This window comes from Coptis chinensis, chromosome 8 (assembly GCF_015680905.1).
Source record: "Coptis chinensis isolate HL-2020 chromosome 8, ASM1568090v1, whole genome shotgun sequence".
NCBI classification, from domain to species: Eukaryota; Viridiplantae; Streptophyta; class Magnoliopsida; order Ranunculales; family Ranunculaceae; genus Coptis; species Coptis chinensis.
The window spans coordinates 88785479-88803801 of record NC_141463.1 but is presented as its reverse complement, the minus strand read 5'-3'; the positions used below and the strand labels follow the sequence as shown (position 1 = coordinate 88803801).

General features: G+C 35.3%; 2 protein-coding genes across 4 annotated transcripts; both read right to left on the bottom strand.

Annotated features, from left to right (window-relative positions):
• Positions 1-2162: 2162 nt before the first annotated feature.
• LOC147484037 (zinc finger (CCCH-type/C3HC4-type RING finger) family protein) lies at positions 2163-6541 on the bottom strand. The gene is made up of 8 exons (XM_086577060.1): positions 6331-6541; positions 6049-6136; positions 5197-5963; positions 4903-4972; positions 4110-4198; positions 3929-3993; positions 3563-3643; positions 2163-2519 (listed from the first exon to the last, which is right to left on the bottom strand). The coding sequence occupies exons 1-6, from the start codon at positions 6339-6341 to the stop codon at positions 3957-3959; spliced, it is 1062 nt and encodes a 353-aa protein (XP_086433186.1). The 5' UTR covers positions 6342-6541; the 3' UTR covers positions 2163-2519; positions 3563-3643; positions 3929-3956.
• Positions 6542-9591: 3050 nt separating this feature from the next.
• Positions 9592-16412, bottom strand: LOC147484036 (uncharacterized). Of its 3 annotated transcripts, XM_086580583.1 has the most exons (10): positions 16263-16412; positions 15684-15996; positions 13993-14736; positions 13670-13757; positions 13234-13459; positions 11359-11581; positions 11028-11215; positions 10436-10627; positions 10061-10198; positions 9592-9956 (listed from the first exon to the last, which is right to left on the bottom strand). In XM_086580583.1, exons 2-6 carry the CDS (start codon positions 15984-15986, stop codon positions 11476-11478), a joined length of 1467 nt encoding a protein of 488 aa, XP_086436709.1. In that variant the 5' UTR covers positions 15987-15996; positions 16263-16412; the 3' UTR covers positions 9592-9956; positions 10061-10198; positions 10436-10627; positions 11028-11215; positions 11359-11475. The 3 variants fall into 3 exon arrangements, with proteins under 3 accessions (XP_086436709.1, XP_086436710.1, XP_086436711.1); XM_086580584.1 differs by lacking the exon at positions 9592-9956 and having other exon boundaries at positions 9972-10198; positions 11028-11110; XM_086580585.1 differs by lacking the exons at positions 9592-9956; positions 10061-10198; positions 10436-10627; positions 11028-11215 and adding an exon at positions 13066-13144 and having other exon boundaries at positions 11436-11581.
• Positions 16413-18323: the final 1911 nt, after the last annotated feature.

Below are 18323 nucleotides of genomic sequence, written 5' to 3'. Positions count from 1 at the left end.
GCGGGAAAACAACTTATCTTCTTTCTTAATGACTTGTTATCTCATTAACAAACTTGTTGTCTCTCTCATAAAACAAAAATTCTATATGAACAAACTCAACACATCAGGCAGGGTGCGTGTGTATTGCTCCAAAAATACTGCAATCAAGGTCTCTCTGCTTGCCACATCAGTTTGTTCACGTAGAAAGACTCCTCATAAAACCCACTCCAAAACCATACTCCTTTTCAAGTTATCATATCGCCTCATCAGCTCATCTCCTCTTCAATTCCATTTACATATATTTTTGTTTTTGGCCCATATTTCAAAAAACTTTTAAGCTTTTAGCGCCTTCTCTATTAATGGACTGTGGGATATTTTTCAAAGAAAATACAAACCTTTGCCCCCCGGGTTGAGAGCAACATTCAAAGCTCCACGGCTAGTAGCTAAGAAACCCTTGGATGCCAACCGTAAGATTTCGACATGTGTCATTTTGTTTCGTTTATTAAAAAAAAGTCACGTGTGGCACGTGTGCAAACCATACAATGGCAGTTAAAGTTAACCTAGTCAACTAACAGAGCTGGGCCAAAAACAAATTATGCAACTTACAGGAGCAAAACACTGAATACACCCAAAAAAAAAATTGGGGCCAAAATAGAATAAACCCAAAAAAAAAAAAAAAAAAAAAAAAAAATTAAATCATGCGTGTCACACAGCTCTAAAGCTTGAAAGAAATATCCGATCCTCATAAATACAATGTGTTGACATGTTCACGCAGCCATGCCATGATTTTGTCATGTATCTCGCTTATAGTTCTAGTTACCCGGATATCAAATGTTCTAGCACATGGAAGGTTCGCGGGGGTCAGGGGCGTTCCACATGTTGATGGAATCGTGAACTTAATATGGTTTAAGGATTATTATGCTTAATTGCTTATATCATTATCGAAAAGAAAGACTGATGTTTATATAAACTAAAAAGATATGTTTCGACTTTGATAGCAACAAAATCTTTTAAGTCTGGCCAATGAGATTGATAATAATTGGTAATTTCAGCTGCAATAAACATTAGAGACGTTCCTGAATGGATGCCATATAATCAGTAAAAGGACTGATTGACTGAAAGCTCATAAGACAAAGCTAAACTATGACATCTTGTAGATGTAGATTCTTTTTACACTGTGAAGTCGTTCAGATGTTACTTCTGTTTCTTCTTTTCAATAAAATTCTGCAATTCAAATCCAACTTGCATACAGAAAATATGATACTTTGATATTTTAATTATGTTAATGATATTATTATTATTATTTTTAGCTTGGTAACAGGAATAATGTATTAAAATTTACAATTGAGTTACAGAAGATGTGTGAACTGGTCATACAATGCATGTTGCATGTTTGTTCAGTTCAAAGCTAAATGGACACGAGAACATCAACATCTATAGTCTAACTACCAACATTACAATCAAACAAATCTTAAAAAGACCTCATATGGAGCCTCCCATCTTAGCAGCCATGGTGGCTTCCCCTCAAACACTTGACTCTCTCATTAAGTTGAAGCGCTACACCAGCGTTAGCAATTAAGTCAGCGACGACATTGCTCTCTCTCTCTCCAAATGGAGGTGATTCTGACATAATGTAAGTTACTGAGGCAAACTCTCCATCTAGGATGTAAGTCCCATGGGAGTTGTCCACCACCAAAGGCTTTGATTGCAGAAATAGTCATACTCGATCCATAGCAGCAACCATCCCCTTTGAATAGCAAGCTCGGTACCCTCTAAAATTGCTTTACATTCCGCTATAAAGTTAGTACGGTGATACCAATGTTTTTGCATGGTACCGACTTAAACATACCATAGCTATCTCTATAAGTTATGCCAATGCCAGAAGGGCCCGGATTTCCAGACAGAGCGCCGTCGGTGTTTAATTTTATGATATTAGGTTCAGGAGGGACCCAAGTCCAAGTGCGTTGTTTAGCGGTTGGAGCAGTTCTAGGTCTGTCGACAATGTTCCAAGCACTGTTAACAAAGAAATCTCTTGCAAATGAGTATTTCATTGTTTCAAAATAGACGCCACCAAGAACGATAGGGTCATAGGGTCTTGCACTAACTTGACTAAAAGATTATTAAGCAAACAACGTATAATATCACTGGGAAGTCCTTATCCAAGAACTGAAAAGCAAAGGGCATGCTACTTCAACCAAATTTATTTTTCTTTCAAAATTGCCAGTCTGTATACACATTAGCAAATCATCGCATCATCATGAAATACAAACACTGATCATCACATCAATATCTGGATCCGAATACATACAGTTTCAAATTCAGTAATGACGTGAAGGCCTGTTTCAAATCGCCATAAATCATTCATTATTTGTAACGTTTCAAGTTCCGCAAACGCTATTTTAAGGGAACCATGACATGCCGCGAACAAAGGTTCGTCCAACCTGTATACTTGGTCTTCAATCATTACTTTATAAACAGTGAATGTAGTATCATTCTAGAACCAATCATGCTCATTTGAGTCCAATATTGGATTCCACAATCTGCACAAAATAACATCATAAAGTAAATTAGAGGATATAGACATACTAATGAGGGACAAACACGATCTAAAAGAAACAAATAATTGTACAATGGAAGTCCTGCAAGCACTGTAAGCAATGCCAAGATTTTTTTTTTTTTTTGTGATGAATTTCATGTTAATACCATAACAAGCATGGAAGCAAGTAATGTTCTTCATAAATGAAAGGGGCAGTTCTCTTATTTTTCCTTGTACTCGCCCTTTCTTCTTCGTTGAATTTATACATGCATGATTGATCGCTATGTAAAAGCTGTAAGCCTGTAACACTTATGTCTATGTTGACTATTCATCACCCTAGAAGAAAAGTTCAACCAATTCTGGATCAGAATTAGATGATCTATGAACAACTGATTGCATTTTCTCTCCAATTTTTTAAAAATAATGTCCTCAGTATTCTGAAGAAAACTTTCTTACAAGTTAAGAACAATGTAACAAGGTATCTAAAGTCTCTATCTAAATAATGCCATTTCAGTTTACATTACTTCTTGAACTTGAATTTTCGTGTATTAATCATATGAGATAAGTGGTAACTTTTTTAGCATACGTAGCTTGTGTGACTTCCTACCCAAGTCGGATCTTTACACAAAGTACCATAAGCTATTCAGGAATGTAATACATTTATCTGCATCAATGGAGTCGGCCACTGATGCATGTCAGTTTAACAAAATATCCGATATGTAATAAAGCAAACGGCTATGAGGAACAACAACTAAGCTAGCCAGTGTACAACCTGAAAGACTAAAGATGTATAAAAAAGTTGTTACAGGAAGCACTTCAGTTGACAAGCATAAGAGAGCTTTCCAGAGGTACCCACCAAATGAGACAACGGCAACTTGTTTTTTTTTCTTATAACCAAAGAGGTCAGTTTATAACCAAAGAGCGAGCCAACCCTATGAATTTCCACAAATACAACTATACATATATGTGAGACCGATACTTTTTATGCAGATAAACTGAAAACACCGATAATGCACAGGGAGGAAGTGTTAGAGATTAAGAGATTACCTTGAGCATGAATTTTGTTTAAAATTGGCACTAGAAGTTACTCAGCACTTGAAATGGGATATTTTGATAAATAGTAACACCCTGCAAACAAACAATCATAGTCAGATAGGATAACGGATTGCTTGAGGATAAGCAGAACCACTGAATACCACCTAAGATTATTTCAATAAACGACGTCACCATCTCACCAGACACAGGTATGTAATACATGCTGAATCTAAATTCTGAGAGTATGCAAAACAATGGTCAACAATACCAAAGTCTGAATCGCAGTGGCATCTATGATAATAGCAGGGTTATGGAACCCATTGGATTCACATGATATAAAGAAAGGGAATTAAAATAAGATGGAGACTTTGAACTTACAGTTGAAAGTCTTAAACCAAGACCTGTTTCACCTCAGGCGCAAGTTGCTAAGGAAGTCAGACAGCCTGCATGAACCATAACATCTTACGTTAAATAAAGGAGAAGCCTCAAGCATAGACCATCAGAAAAGCCATTTCATCGAATAACACCACAATAACCAAAACTAAATAAGAAGACAAACCTAATGTCTTTTGCTATCACTGTGTTCCCATCTTCAGCTCCAAGATGCCGCAACGCTACCTCTTCAAGGCGACCATCGCGGTAAGCATGCTGCAACAACAGCAGATTCACAATAGCCAGTTACATATCTGACCCATATACAATTTGGATATTTAACACCCACTCACAACCCTCATCAGCTTTGTTGCTACAAAAATGTTATCCAACAAAGTTGAATGTTTGTTCAGCTTTAATTCACAGAGAGAGATAATACTACAGAACATTTCAATCATAATTTTCGAGGAGCAAAGTTAAAATTTTGAGCCAAATCAAGCTAGAAAAACTCTCTAAATCAACTTTGCAGATGCCTCTCAGTTAACCACAATTAGGAACAATCTTATCACTGTATTTATATATTTTCAACGGTACTGGAGTGTGGATGCTTGATCACTTGCCAGTCATACAATAAAGAAACAATAATATACGTAGTAATTTACATGGAGAAAATGTGAACTATGAAGTATGGTGAAATAAACGCTGGCAAGTTGATTATCAGTTATCACAACAACCAGGCAAATGAAGTCCATATTATAACCCAACACCTACTTTTTTTTTGTAAGATTCAAAATTAAAGAATTTATAGTTCATTGAGTACTTATAGACCTGCAATAAACACAACTGCCAAGTCTTATTTTGCATAAGTTTTGGAAAGAAATCAACAGCAAGATGCATTGACATGATACCAAATAGAGTACAGCATATCCCTAGAAAGGCAAACAATAGATATCCCACACACAAGAGAGAGAGAGAGAGACCTTGTAAAAACAACTGGTTCCAAACGGACATGACCCGTTCCCAAAGTCAAAGTACCGGCAATCGATAGAGCTGCACCAGGAAAATATGTCAGCCCCAAAAGGAATCACTTCTATTATTCACAAATCTGTAATTAAACTTCCACACTTAACCAAAACTAGCAATAATGGGAACAGGAAAGCAAATAACGCTGCAACAACAATTATGAAATAACAAGTGTAACTATCTAATGCCTGTCGGGGCATCTGAACTAAGTTTATCTGTCCATTTTAATCACACAGATATAGGTATTATACCCGAGTCGTGCTTTATAGTTGTCAACTATCTCCTGCTTCTCTTCCAGTGTGGAATACCAAATTACACTAGGAATGACAAAGTACGAAAGCTTGCGACAAATCGGGCAGGCCCTTAGAGCACTATTGACATCCATGCCAGAAGTTGGGGAATTGCTACGCCAATTCCTGATACATGAGATACAAAATGGATGATCACATTCAGAGAGCAATCCAAACTTGCGTTCAGCAGCTGAGGGCTTTGACAGTACACGGTCCAGGCAGACACTGCACTCTATTTCTTGACTATGTTTAAGTGCATCAAGGTGCTGTTTCTTCTTCCCACACATTATACTGTGCTCCTCCCTTTCATCAGGCCTATATGGATGCAAGCAATACTTCTCACATGTTGGGCATAGATCTCCATGAATGTGAGGGCATCTGTCTCCTCTAGGACAATTACCAGCAGCAGCAAATGAACATATCGGGCGGTCAACATCTCTCAAGTTGCCAACAATGTCATCATCTGGGAAATTTTGTTCACCAGAATCTTGTTTCCATGCTGGGGGAAAAAAAGGACTACTCAACGCCGATAGCTCCACATGAATGCTCAAATTTGCGTTCACTTCCGCACCCACTGATATCTTAGAAGGACAAGTAACTTCAACAGCTTTTGAACCTTTCTGTTGTATAGAATTTGTTGATGACGACGAGATGGTACCAATCTTTACATGCTCATACCTACATCGACTTCCATACGAGCAAACTCCTTTTTGATAAAAAGTGCATACCTGTGTTTTGGTTGATTTCAGAGTCAGCAAAAAATGAGACTGTAACATAATATAATTAAAAAAAAAAACAAACTTGAGTCATTACATTGTTTGATTGATCCTTCCAATCATGTGAAAACTCACAATGGTCTCCTTTTAAACATGCCCCGTGTGCAAAGAACTTGCACAGAACCCTTACACACAATCAATAAGAAAAAAGATAATAAGTATACACATCTAGCAATTCATTTAACAATTTTATCATTCCAAAAACAAATCAATACCCAAAACTCATCAGATTCAATCCATTCAACAAATATCAATAATAAAAACACAATGATTCAGAACAGATAATATATATATGATACAAAGATATAAAAAAGATTACCTTTTTGACATAATTTTTGAAAAAAATGAACCCAATTTCCTGAGCTCAGAGAAATTAATTTTGCAATTTCTAGGGTTTGTATTTTTTTTCCCCCTTTTGTTTCGGACCGATGAATGGTCTTAAGAATTGCTATAAATAATTGAACGGTGTAGATTGAAAGTGGATGTTATCTTGAGGATAACGATAATATCCAATGGTTTAGAGTTTAATCAGTTTAATATTTTTTTAATTAACGTTAATGATGGTTTTTAAAAGGGTACTATTGTAAATTTAGGAATGGTACGGATTTCAGACACAATTCTGTTATAGTGTTACAGGACCGACGCTTTTTTCGTGATTTCAGAGGTAAAATGTAATGGGCATTTTGGGTTGCAAAAATTGGACTTAAAATAAAGTCCAGTCTGTCTCAAGGCCCAGTATATTCGTTTAGTTTGATATTTGAAAAATAAAATGGTTAGTTTACTAAAACATATTCATGCTCAAAATCAAATGTTTTGAGAACAAAATGAGAGACAATAATAGGTATATTGATATTAGAAAAATTAACATTATCCAAGAAAAAAAAGTATATCTGAAATATTTGTATTGTGTTTTCAAATTTGTGATACATAAATTGATATAATTATCGATTATATCTGGTTGAACGTGCAGTGAAATCCAATGTAAATTGATAAAGTGTGATCTCATTTCTATTTTTTTTTTTTTAGCAAAGTTGATATGTTTACACTAGATACTACCAATCATTTTTTTTACGGTTACCCTTTACTTCTTTTGAATATTTCAATAGTATTTGCCAAATACCACACTAATAAATGTAGATTAGAGGGATGAAAAAGTAAATATGTATTTAGATAAGTAACCACTAACTACACATTTTAGTATAACCAACATACTTACCTAGCACTAGTATAACCAACATACTTACCTAGCACAGACCGCAATTTTTTTTTCCACATCAGCAACTTCACAAAAAAAATCTTCAACAAATTTTAAAAAAAAACAAAAAAAAAAACAAAAAACAAAAAACAAAACCCAAATGTGTGGTTCGAAGCCGCTTTGGACGCACTTGCGGCAACACACCCCAAAAAAACATCACAAAACTTAAAAATCTCAAATGCGCAAATGGTCAACTTTAAAGACTTGAGTTCAAGTGACTCTCGATTTTCCAAGAATCAACAGCAGGTACTAAATCTTTCAAGTGACTCTCGATTTCCCATCTCAAGCCTATCAATCTCTTGCCCTAAAACTTGTAGCATATTCTCATCTATGCGTTCATTATACCCTTTAACATGTTTATTTATTTATTTTTACAAAATCATCACGACATCTTATGGACATGGACACAATATGAAACCAGGCCCAATGTAATTGGAGAAAATTGGAGAGAATGAGAATTAAAACTAAAACTAAAAAAAATCTCCTCAAATCACAAGGGATAAAAGAACTAAAGTTGAACGTATAAAACATACCACAACCATATAGAATTACATGTTGCTCATTTGATGTAGTGGTCGGGTGTTTCCACTACTGTTGAACTTTGAAGAGGCCATAAACTTCACCTCTAATTTGCTAATATCTTCATTATATTATTTGTTGATTTTCTCTATTATGGCTTCACTTTGTTTTTTATTCTTTTTGAAATGTGAGGACAACACCAACCATCTATTACTTCGATGGAAGAACTAGTACTTTCAAACAAACTTATCTGTTGATTGGACCAGTTTTCCCACCAATTTAAACCACTTCGAGTTGAATGCATTAGATAATTTGAATTGGCCATGGTTTTGGTTTTAGAGTGACGGGAAGAGTGAAAGGAATTCGAAGGGTTTAGAGAAATGTTTTAGAAATTTGGGTTTGGAACAAGGTAAACCAACTAGACCCATACAAATATTTGGGTTGTGGGCTTTGGAACGAGACTCATACAAATATTTGGGCCCTCGGGGTTTTAACTTTATTATCTCATTTAACATAATTATATTTTTATTATTTTTTTATGATTTAAACTTCTTATAATGTTATAAGTCTATATAACTCCTTCGATGGAAGAACAGTTTTTCCCACCAATTTAAACTCCTTCGATTTGAAAGCATCAGATAATCTGAGTTGGCCACCCCACCTCACCCTAAAAAAAAAGTATGCGATTTTTATTTTTTTTTTGTCAGAAGGTCTAAACAATAAAGATCGACAAAATTATACATTTATTCCAATTTACAAAACTAGAGTACGTTGACTACTAAGAATTGAATATGGACCGACAAAATTAACTACTTAAGCCATTAATTGATACAATTATGTCTATATATATCTATATAATCTAGTCTACAAGTTTACAACAATTTAACAAATTGTTAACTTCCTATAATGCTATAAGTCTATATAACCATACTATCATGTTGAGAAAACAATAAAAGATTAACATTGAAAGTAAAAAATTATATTGTTTTGTTTGTTTGTTTTTTTTGTTTTTTTTCGTTTAAAGTATAAATTTTATTGATAATGATAACGAGTTTTACAAATAATTAGGACAAGCCTCAAGTTCTTTCTAAATTTGTTTTTTGTTTTTTTTTTTGTTAAGATCTGACGCTTGTTTACTTGTTTAAGAATTGAGAGTGAAAAAATAAGAGAGGTAATTAAGTTCGAAGCATTTTAACATTCTACTTAAAGCATTTTAATAATCTGTTATGTTATATCAATGAGCATTTAGTATTAGCTTTGGTATTATTATATCTTTGTGTATGAAAAACAAGGATTTTCTTTATTTCTGTACGCTTGAGCTCTCTCAAATGTTTGCCAATGAAAAAGCACAAGCTAAATTCCAATACGAAAAATGACTAAAAAGGGTATTGAACTTTACCAATTTTGACAATATGGGGACTAAACTTTTTTTTCTGTCAAATTGGAGACCAAACTTTTTAATTTTTGCAATGTGGGGATATGTATAACATGACATCTAAATTTCTCACACGGTGTTTCACAGTTTGAATTAATTTCTATGGTCATGAGGTTGTAACATGGATATACTTTGATAAGAAAGTGTATAACAATGTATATATATTTGTGAATTATGAAACAGCGAGTGAGAAATTTAGACTATATGTGTAACTAGTCCCCACATTGCAAAAATTAAAAAATTTGGTCCCCAATTTGACAGAAAAAAAAATTTAGTCCCCATATTGTAAAAACTTGTAAAGTTGGATACCTTTTTTAATCATTTTTCAATTCCAATATCATAACAAAGTAATAGAATTCAACAATCCTGGCTGAGGTGGATCACAATCTTTTTATCTCATTAGTTTGAGCACTTAAAATAAGACTCATAGCCAACTTCAGAAGCTAGATTTCATCTCTGAGAGTGATGATTTTTGGAGCAGGTACTTTGCAACAATTACAGGACGCATACATTAACTATTCCATTTTTTAAAACTAAACAAATAATTGAACTACATCGACCTAATATTGAGTGCATTGCCACTGAATACATCTACTGAATACTGCTACTCTCAGTAAGATATTGGAAAGGTATGCACCCTCAGGGTAAGATGGGTCATTAGGGTGACCACAAGCAGCTCCAGATTGCCTAAAAACTGTCACTTTTCTACCTGCCAATCTGCCATTGAGGCGGCACCCTGAAGAAAGATGTTTGCCAAAAAAACGTTATATCAGCTATACTTGAAGCAGTTTAAGAAAGTGAAAGTTCCTTGTAAATCAAAGAACTGAACTAAAAACTTGCCTGAAGAACACGCAAAAACATTCCACTTTGGGTCATAGCTCCTGAACATGAACAAGTCATGAGCAGTCCACCTCTCTTCGTTACTTGGATAGCTAATGAATTTAAGTTTCTATACATTCCGGACGCACCCTGTAGGTCCTATATAAGAAACAACAAACGAAACATGGAATTGTCACTCAACAATAAGTATGATGTTGGTAATAAGTTCCTGTAAGAGAGATATCTAATGAATATCAAGTCATGAACAATCAACCCATTCTGAAATCAAGCTACACTGGTTAATAATATGCATCATATAAAAAGAAAGTGACACAAACGATATTTTTTTAAACCAAACAGCACACATAATAAAATGTTCTGAATACATAAAGATACCTTTCTCCGAGGTGCCAGTTTTGGAGGGTTCAAAATCACAAAATCCCATCATTCTTGCCTAGAAACGGCCTCTTTCATAAACTCAGTTGCATCTTTTCTCAGAAAGGATATTCTCTCTGGATCTAGGTTGTTTAGACTTTAGAGCGATATTTTCCATTGCAAGCTCCAAAGCAGGCAATGAACTGTCGATGTCTGACAAGACATTTAGATATATTAGTCAAGCACATTAGAGAGAAGGACATACCTATTACCTTGGAGAAAGTTTTCAAGTTAGGAACAGGACTTCTCTATTAGCTGTCTTTTGGATGAGTTTTACATGTCTACTAGGCAGATAATTTTCAAAATAAGATAGCTTCTTAATATTTGAACTCCATAATTTGTTGTGATACCAGAAGCTGTTGATTTTTCATTGTGAATTACAGTCAACTAGATGAATGCTATCTTTCTGATTTTGAGTTAGTCGTCTCTCTGTTCAGAGAATTTTCATCCTATTCATATCTGTCTACAATTCTACATTTGAGTAAACAATGATAACTCGCCACATTGAAGAAATATGAAAACATGGAAGAACTAAAACTCAGCAATCTGTTACCAATGTCATTTGCAGCACCGCCACTTGCTATAATTTAGAGCAAACCCGCCACTGTAGCAGCACATGTCAAGGACATTCTGACCCTGCACAATTGAGGATATAAACTGACGGTTATCTCTCTGGTCAGCATAAAATCCAGTTTTCTGACCATCCAATGAGATTGAATATGATATTCCATTTTCCAGAACCTGGCAAAAGAATGGGACAATGCTTAGATTCATGTCATAATGACATGTCATGACACGAGTTGTTACCAAAAGTTAGGGGAGCCTAAAGATTACAAACGACAACTAGAAATTTGCAACTGATAATTATGTAAGAGGATTCCTACCTCTACTGTTTCTAGAGACAGAGACAAATGGGAGCCATCAAGGTCTGACAACTCTAATGCTTCTTCCTTTAGAATGTCAATTGACGGTTTCCATTTCACATGATTGATGCCATCGATTCAACTGATGCATGAAGTTATTACTGGTTTATATTTCTCAACCCAAGCAGTAGATGATGCTATAACATCTAAATCTTCAAAAACATCAACTATTAAACCTGACAGCCTGCAAGAAATCAATAAAACATAACCAAAATACAAGGAGGTTACCACAAATAATGGAGGGAAGAGAATGGATGCATATAAAGTCTGCAATAAAATTTATAATCCTTATGATAAACACTTTAAAAAAGAATACCATAACTGATGATGTTTTTTAATAGTTTCTGCAGCATGTCAGATGATGGGCCTAAAGATTCAGAAAACCGTCAAAACAAAAGCAGAGCTCATAGATTAAGAACTATAACCAAATTCAGGTTATGTGGATTGGGGAGTTTTTTATGGAATGAAAATGGAGAATATCTGCATTCACACAGAACATGTGACATTGTCACATTCAATAGCAGAAGCTGAATATAAAATTCACATCGAGGAAAACGCTATTTCTCCTTCCAATTAGATAGTAGAATTGAAAAAAAAGCATCAATTAGTCAACTGGGATCAGCCAGTGAATCAGTAACAGACCATTATGACCAAATTGACCATGAGCTTTTCGACGTTCACTTTTACAGGACTTGCAATCCCACATGCGAAAAATAATGTTTTAATTCTGATTTCTAGCCATTAGCTGATCGTTTTTTTTTCAACACTTGGAAAAGTTGGGAACTACCATACCCCCCTGCCCCTTCACACACACACACAAGTTTAGCATTATATATTAGTACGAGTTATGATCTTTCAGCCGAGTTATGATGTACTAAGTACTGATCTATACTTTCAATTGGACTCTACAGGAACTAGGTGGTAGAAACTATGTTATTGAATCAGGGTCGTTCCTGTGTAACACAAATATTATAAACAGATGTAAAGTTCATACGAAGCTGAAGTTACCATATGTGATTTCCAAATGATACAAGCTTCTGTTAAATGACAGTGGCAGACATAACCAATGTTAAAATTAAAGTAATTTTCTAGAATAGGAGTTGCTGTAGTATTTTGGTCTGGGCATTTGTTTTGTTATTGGTTCTGTCAAACTTGCACAGCACTCCAGTACTCCACCATCTAGAAAGAACCACCATTAAACCTCACTTGACCCTTCCTTTTCCTTAGAACAACAACCTTCTGTCATTTTCCAGATTATTCACCCACATGCTATAAATTCAGCTCAACTCAACCCTTCCAAAATCAATCCAATTCTCCTGTAGCCTCAAGTCCTTGTGCAAGTTTGAAGTTAGTTTCTGCCCATGTTTATGTAATACAATTTCTATTAGTAATACAATCAATCTTTTCTATCTTTAGTTGAGTTGTTGATCTTCTTCTTCTTCTTCTTCAGTTTTTTGGTTGTGAGTCTTGGGCTAGTGTAAATTGTTCACTTGCACTATCTAAGGAGCGAATCTAAGGAGCGAATTTACCGGAATTTGGAAATTCGTCTTTCTTTATAACCAATAAGTAAGGAATCTCCGGAAATCAGTAAGGAAGTTCACCTATCTCCTTCACTATTCACGAGACAATAAGCATTTGTGTGTGTGGAGGGAAGCCCCAAGAACCTACGTAATTCTATAGCAGCATCAATTCTAGTTTGGAGCAGCTGTTCCATGCTCAATGCCAATGATGGATCTCTGCACCAAAACTGGATTACGCATTTCATTTTAGGCATGATTCATTTTATGTCTTCCAGAATAAGATTATTACACTTGAAAGCCTCATGGAGGGGTATACCTTGCTGCATCACCTTCTAGCTGCATGAGGTGAACACAAAACATTGATACTGAATTATATACACCCCAACCAATGGGCTTTTCAGTTCCATCAGCTACTAGCACAACATCTCCAGTCTTGGGTGGTGGTCTCCCAATTATTCTATCAACCACACCACTGTAGACCATTGGGATTCTATCCTGAAACAGTTGTACCTTCCCCTTCTTCAAGACAACCTTTGCAACACCTTTCAGGTACAGCCAACAGTTAACACAAAAGATTTAATTTTAAGGGTATCATATAAAAAACACATTTTTAATATAAATAATCCAATACCAATTATACTAAACAGCACAAGAAATATAATAAAAGACACCCAAGTGAACTTAAGAGCTTGAAATTACTGAAAATAAGATAACTTTGAGATATAAACGATAACAAAAAAAAAACTTGATACCTTTGTGCCTGTTAGCAAGTTCTTGAAGGGAAGTGGTGGCAGCAGGAGAAGAGGGGTGAGATAATGATTTTGCTAAACGTACCCCAAACTGCATAATTAGGAAGTTTGTGTTATATACATGCCTCATGGTGATAAAATTCATGATAAAGGGTCTCAAATTAAGTATGTATGTAGGCACCACTGCACCGTAAAAGTTTGAAACAACTGTCCAAAGAGTGACAGAAATACCAAAAAAGGAACCACGGAACAATAGATGATCATGACACTAATATCACATTGAAACAATACCAAATTACAGTTAATTTATAAACCCAGAAAAGTACCTCTTCTACGAAATGATGAACTTGGTCCCTCCACAAATCAATCGAGTACACCAACTCATTTTCCCAGGGCTCAGCTTGTTCTCCAAAACCCCACACCAAATCCATCTCTCCCGAAGCACTATCCTCGGCCAAAGGGGCAGGGTCTTCAACAGGCAACGCCATACCTTGTCCTAGAAAATCCACTGCCCATACTCTATATTCACGACCAAAATCCTTCAAGTGCTTCTCATAATGAAAAGAACCTACACCAAAACCGGGAAGGAGCACTGACGATGCATTAACATTTTCAGACCCTGATTTTTCATAATGCACATTAAACTTCGGTTTCCATTCCCAAAAACAACTACTGACTGGACACCCACTATCTCCAGTGGTTTCATCGGGCAGACAAGGAACTAGAACCTTTGGGTACGATTCCTCCCTATCCAAAATATTTCCCATGTCCTCATTCCCAACAATCACATCCAAGTTAGTTGATCCATACAATTTAGACACTTCACGTTGGTTATAATTTTTTTTCTTGGAGTAATTCTGATGGTCAAGTTCCCAGAATCGCAATGAACCCCTTTTGGGATTTAATCTACCACATACAACTTGAACACTTCTTGTGAGACAGAAGTTAGATTGACTTGTATGTAGGCTTTTCTCAGTAAAATTCCAGTTTGAGCATCGAACAGGATAAGATTCAGCATAACAGGAGAAGAGAAGTTCCATCGCTAACAACAATTTTCTGTGTGCAAATAACTGCAATTCATTCAAATATGTCAATAAATATAGATACACATGAAACCAATAAACTCTAAATTGTCTTCTAAATAAAATCAGAGTCATGCAGGAAAAGTGATGGTGGAGACAATATTCACGATTAATCTAATGGATAACTAGAATAAAGCAAAAGTTTGCTGGGAACATTGTTTTGACTACTATCAAATCACCACTGAAGATAACGGAGATGCGATGAGAACTTTACTGTGACTACCAGGCTACAAAGACTCATTCAAATTTGGCCTTCAAGCAATCAATTTGGGCTAACAGCTAACGCTGTAACACCTATACAAAGACAAGACCACACCCTAATCCCCTCAAATACTAAATGTTGGACAAAACCAAAAGTTGCTTTGCTTAACACCAATTATCAAACAAGAGTTCATTTTATGTCTTTTGCCCAACGCAACAAAACCATCAAAGTACACTTCGACTTTCATTTCCCCCAGTCCAAAATTTTGAAGCAGGGGGTAATTAGTTAATCACTGTCACCATGTCGTCCGTAGTCGGCACTAACCGATCCTTTGGAAAACTGGAGTTCTTTCAGTAACTTCTAAGAATTAGAGAGACTTGCGAGGCCACCTCCCCACCTCCACCACTCTCTAAAGTTTTCAAATTGCATAGCAAGTTCTAACTTACAGGACTAGTCACTTCTCAGTCACTGTAATTGGAGAAGCCAAAAAAAGAACTCATTTTGATCCATTCTTGCTAATAAAGAGCTAAAATCTAGCACCCCGAACTGATTTTAAGATAGAAATGAAACTTTCCTGAATGAAAACATACTACAAGCGATATTATGCACTAAGTTCACTAAAAAAAAATCCTAAAAACTCACCAAACTAAAACTATAAAGAAAGAAACATGCAAGTGAAAAGACTAGTAAAGTAGCATACCTATGATGCTTGCTTTGCTCAAATAATGCTTACCTTGATCTCCATTAGTTTATCTATGCGGTTGCAAACATAACTTGGATAAGCATCTGGGGATATTTTAGTTCCGGACTGCATGTGTTCCAGAATATTCAGAAGGTGATCCCACTCTGCACTTAGAATGATCTGGTCTAAAGGATAAGCCCTTTCTGGTGTATCAGCGATTGTATCATGAGGCGGGATATTACGAGAATGAATTCCAATAGTAGTTTCTAGTGCCTTCTTATTTATTTTGACACCGTCAATTTTACCAATAACTACCTGGCCCTTGGGAGCACTTTTTTCTTTGATATCCCGCATGTTTTTTATCCTGTGGAAATCAATACAACCTACCTCCTGTCACATTACAAGTTTTATAAAGAATATCCAAGAGTAAAACATAAAGAAACATACAAGAAAAGGCTAAGCAGTCATATACATAATCAGAAGCCATAAACATAAATAACTAAAACATACAGAAAAAAAAATGACCAGACAGACAAAACTCCGTATTGGTAGTCTTGACGATAAAACCATTGCATCAATGAAATGTCCGTAGACTTAGACAAAACATACTTTCTAATACAAATCACATACCAGCTTTGGTCCTTTCTTCGAATCTTTTCTTTTTTACCACACTATATCATGTATCAGTTTCAGTTCTGAAAACTTTCCATATTACAATCTGCCGGGAACCCTCATAAGAATAAATTAACAACAATACCCTGGTGAACCTTGGTACCAGGACATGGGGATAGACAGACAAGAAGACAAGTATTATCTAGGTTTACGGTAAAGGTTTCTTCAATCTTTCCCACTCAGCTGGGCCTTTCTGGATGGACATTTACAAAATGTTTTACAAATTTTGCATCAGAAGTAGCAAGAATTGTACTCAAGGCCTTCCTAAAATTTTCTAAACTGTTCTCCCTAAGCCACATATACATCAAACATCATCTTAGCTTGATCTTCTCTATATCATAACATAAATAAAAATGTTGGGAATACCTCCAAAGATTGTAAAGGGTAACCCAAATCTTTCACTACATATTCTATCTTCATTTCAAGTAAATGCTCGGACAAGTTCAGTACAAATTTTCAAAACTACTTATCCAAAAACTTATCCAAAATTGAAAGGGGAAAGTCAATGGCTTCAACTGAGCTATATATACACACTAAAAGATCACCATTCAAATACTATATTCCTCAGCCCAAAACTTGATTTCACTCATACATACAAAATTTCATTCTAAGATATTGTTTGAAAAAAATAAATTAAAATAAAAAAGATTCAAGCAAAATGAAGCTAATCAATGTAAATAAAAAAAGGGCCAAAGTTTTGGTAGAATGGGCAGCACTAGATCATCACTTGTCCTTGGATCATACTCTAAGAAATGTGGACTGAAATATCTTTTATGACGTATGTTCCCATGACGATCCTTTGGCAAATCCCACAGTATGTCCTTATGGGATGTGCAAGTACGTTCACATTATTGGGCCAAAGCACTTTAAACAGAGAGGAAGTAGCAGAATCCATACAACGATTTACTTGTCATCTCTTTCTCACAAGTCTTGGATTAGGGAGCTATTTAAGCTCTGCACTTGTCAGCATCATCACAAAAATCACCACGATGTTGGATGGATACCTGATAACTTGAACCATGGCCATCTTGATTACTTCTTTTGGGTAAGCATTTTCAACTTTGTACTGTTCCTATTCATCTCCGAATGTGACACTTTGGCAAGGGAAACAACTGTGTGTGGGGTTCTAACAAGGTTTTTATTTTGGCATAGCACTCCTTTTTCTTTATTTTTGGTAACCAGCACTCCTTTTTATTATTTAAGGCTATACTCAGTTAACTTATTATAACTTAGCTTGCATGAGGAATGTACCTGATCCTTATCAAGATTGACATTGTTTATCCACTTCTAAATTTTAGGGTACTGTGGTTGGAAGTTGGAAATAAGAAATGAAGAGATTTTCATTTTACGTACTCATTTGGTGAAAAGAGGTTATGGTTTGATTTCCCTCAGATTTGTTGATTTTATTTTGTGGTGTTGTGAAGTTTAAGAACGTCATTCATAAAGGAACATTTGAAAGATAAAAGAGGGAGATAGATCATAGAAGAACCAACATATTCTGGACTGTGGGGATTGGGGAATCAACATTTTGGACAATTCAAAAATCCAGAACTATGTTCAACAGCACAAAAATATATCCCGTTATCAGAAATAAAATAAAAATTGTTTGTAGTCCAAAATAAAAGGTTGGTGTTGCCTCATTTCGATTATGATTTATGAACGAACGCCAACAGCAAAAGAAGAAGGATGAAAAATGTGCAAGCTACAAATCATAGGAAAAGCACGTTATATGCTCAAACACTTGTTTTGGAGCCAGACTTCCCATCTAATTGAAAATTGAAATACATGAGATTTCATTTTAAGTTCAATAAATAACTACTTAAATCCAATAATATCTCCCAAATTAATTTAGGGTATTTTTAATAAGGGCACAAGGATTAAAAAAAAGAAAGAAAAAAATAACACTTCTTTGGTATCCTTTTTGTTAGTGAAAGTTTCTTTAGGCATTCTTCTTCCCTCACTCTATTTTCTACACAAAGGTCCTGTTTGGTAGCCCATATAGCCCATCCTATTCATGGG